Raw genomic sequence first — 3,027 nt, 5'->3', positions numbered from 1 at the left:
TGAGTGTGATGTTTTAGCTGTCAGTCCTGGGAGGGCCCCGGACCGCCAGGCCCAACCCCACTTCCAGCAGCCTGCTCCCCCGGGACTGGCCTGGCTTCATGCCTTCTGCACCCCATCTCCTTGTCCGTCCCTGCTTCTTTCTAGAAGCGGGTGCCTGGCGTGCGTAGAGCTGCAGGGCTGTGTCTCCTTAACTGGAGCCTCTAGAAACTTCTCTCAGCTTCCTCCTGACCATTCTCCGGCCTGTTCTTTCTAGAAAGCCCCTAACACAGTGCTCACCTCCTCATCCCTCTGCCTTCATCATCCTCACCACCCGAGATCGCACCTCAGGGCCCAGTCCCCTCAGCGGGGTGGGTGTGGGGTGTGTGGGTGTGGGGGGGTGTGTGTGTGTGTCTCTCTCTCTCTCGCCCCTCCCCGTCCAGGTGGGTGGCGCAGCCCCTACACCCGAGGGCAGGGTGGTAGGGAGCAGACTGGGGTCTTCACATGCAGCCCCCCGATGCCTGCTTACCTCGGACGAGGACAACCTGCTCGGCGCGGCCCGTGCCCACGGCGTTGGTGACTGTGCAGATGAAGGTGGTGTTTAACACTCTGTCCACCGAGTGGATGAGCAGCTGGGAGCCCCGGGTGACCACTGTGTCAGGGAGGATGCCGGATGTCCTGGGTGGGGGACAGAGGGTTAGGGGAGATATAGAGATGGTTGCACAGACCAGGCCTGTCTTCACGTGCCCTCGAGTGCAGGCTGGGGCTCCCCTCTTCTCAGACCTCAGAGTTTGAGTCTCTAAGCCACTCCTCCCTTGGAGTCTGGAGTCCAAACTGCCCAGCCCTCCTCCCTCAGATCCAAGGTTCCAGCCCCCACCCCCACCTCTCGGACCCCTCTGTCGAGTCCACCCAGGACTCACGTGCTCCAGTCATAGCCAGTGGGTTCGGGGTTGCTGCGGACGTCACAGTTCAGGGTGACCTCACTGCGGCCGAGGTACCAGTTGTCGTCATAGCCCGAGATGGAGACCTCAGGGGGGTCTGGGGGAAATGGACACTTATGTCAGAGACAAGGAGAACCCCAGCAGGTGGACAGGGGAGGGGGAAGGCTCCCCAAAGCAATGGGACTGCTCAGCAAAGGAGTCCGGGAGTCAGGCCAGGCAGTAGGCTGAGTGTGGACACTGTGTAGGGCGGCCAGTGGGGGGATCTAGAGGGGACAGCAACTGTCTAGTGCAAGCAGTGTTATGAAAGCCACAGGGAGGCGAGGTCTGGCGGCCTAGTGGCAAGAAGCTGCCCTGCAATCCCAGAGGAGCGCGGTTCAAATCCACCAGATGGTCTGCTGGAGAAGGAGGGACAATCTCCTCCTGTAGCAGTCAGATCTGATTTGATGGTACACGCACACAAAATAATAATTTTTTTTTTAAAAAAGAAAGCCACAGGGAGAGATATAGACAGAGAAAGAGAGAAAAAAGAGGGAGGGGATAGGAGAGAGGAACAGAAAGAAAGGGCGAAGGGTAGAGAGAGTGAGATGCAGAGAGAGGAAGAGAACCAGGGAAGGAGGAAGATGGATGGGGAAGGAGAGAGAGACAGAAGAGAGAGGGGAAGAGACAGAAAGAGCGAGTAAGTGCATGTGCTGACATGTTGGTAGGTGGGTGTGTGGCTTCTCAAAACTCCAGGGGCAAAGGACGCCGGCAGCGAGGGGTCAAAGCAGAGAATGTCCCCTGGAGGAAGTCTGTGTGACACTCTCTGGACTCAGCACTCAGGGGGGCTCATGCAGTGTTGCCCGAGGACGTCAGTGTAGACGAGGTTTGGGGACATCAGTGTCCCCAGCGCCGTAACTAGAAAACGCCCATCATGAAAGCTAAGCTGCGAGGGTGGGGAGCTTAGACAAGGATTTAGAACAGTGTTGCTTGTCGGGCTGCTAACGGAAAGATTGGTGGTTCAAATCGACCAGCCGCCGCTCAGCAGGAGGTCAGGCAGTCTGTTCTCTTTCAGAGTAACAGGCTTGGAAACTCGAGGGCACTACAGCAGGGCTTACAGCACAGCCGTGGCTTGGGGAGAATCCCTACTTGGCAGGGAGACGCCAACAGGAGTCCATGGATAACAGTAAAAACCACCACCCTGCTGCTGCCGAGTGACCCCAGAGGTCGGAGAACTGCCCGCAGCGCTTCCGAGGCCGTATGCCTGGCAGGACGCAGTCAGCCTCATTCTCCAGCACACAGTGGGGCTGGAACTGCCAACCTCTCAGCTAACAGATGAGTGCTTACCCACTGCCCCACCAGGACACCGTGGGTGACCTTCCGGGGGTGAGTGCCGGCTGTTTCTGAGTTAACACAGAGCACCCTGGGGTGGGCTCGGTACCAGCAGGGTTCTGGGAGAGGGGTGATGGAAGTAACGTTAGGGGGTGGGGCTCAACCTGGAGACCCTGGCAGCAGTGCCCACTTGTGTCCACAGGAGCCAGGACACAGCAGGTGGGGTGCTGGCAAGCTGGCTCTCTGCAGCCAAAAGCCATTCCCCAGCCCCTCTGGTGTCGGTGCTTGTGAATTCCCTGGGCATAAACACCTCCCCTATGGTGGATTTCAATCTGCCAATAGGACCCCATGGAAAATGGATTAGGGAAGGACTGTTCAGAACTGGTCCTTGAGCCCACTGTAACCTACCATCAACGGGGGACAGCAACTACAAGAACTGTGGCTCAGGTGAGCAAGTGTAGATGGCAGGAGGAGGGCGGTGTAGACGGTGGGAGGAGGGCGATGTAGACGGTGGGAGGAGGGCAGTGTAGACGGTGGGAGGACAGTGTAGACAGTGTGAGATCATCAAGTATAGACAGTTGTAGGAAGGCAGTGTGGACGGTGGGAGGAGGGCGGTGTAGACGGTGGGAGGAGGGCAGTGTAGACAGTGTGAGATCATCAAGTATAGACAGTTGTAGGAAGGCAGTGTGGATGGTGGGAGGAGGGCAGTGTAGACGGTGGGAGGAGGGCGGTGTAGACGGTGAGAGGAGGACAGTGTAGACAGTGTGAGATCAAGTATAGACAGTTGTAGGAAGGCAGTGTG

The 3,027-nt window shown here is 57.9% G+C and overlaps 1 protein-coding gene across 1 annotated transcript in view; it reads right to left on the bottom strand.

Moving 5' to 3' along the window:
- PVRL2 (poliovirus receptor-related 2 (herpesvirus entry mediator B)) overlaps positions 1-3,027 on the bottom strand; it is a 47,160-nt gene that overhangs the window by 16,738 nt on the left and 27,395 nt on the right. Inside the window, exons 3-4 of the mRNA XM_006901260.1 lie at positions 897-1,014; positions 506-654 (exon numbers count right to left, since the gene is read on the bottom strand). Coding sequence (XP_006901322.1) covers positions 506-654; positions 897-1,014 — 267 coding nt within the window. The remainder of the gene's footprint in view (positions 1-505; positions 655-896; positions 1,015-3,027) is intronic.

The sequence above is a fragment of the Elephantulus edwardii genome, unplaced genomic scaffold (assembly GCF_000299155.1).
Source record: "Elephantulus edwardii isolate Elephantulus edwardi_28Jun2011 unplaced genomic scaffold, EleEdw1.0 scaffold00315, whole genome shotgun sequence".
Taxonomy (NCBI): Eukaryota; Metazoa; Chordata; class Mammalia; order Macroscelidea; family Macroscelididae; genus Elephantulus; species Elephantulus edwardii.
Note: the sequence above shows the minus strand (reverse complement) of the source record. Positions and strands in the feature narration are given on the sequence as shown.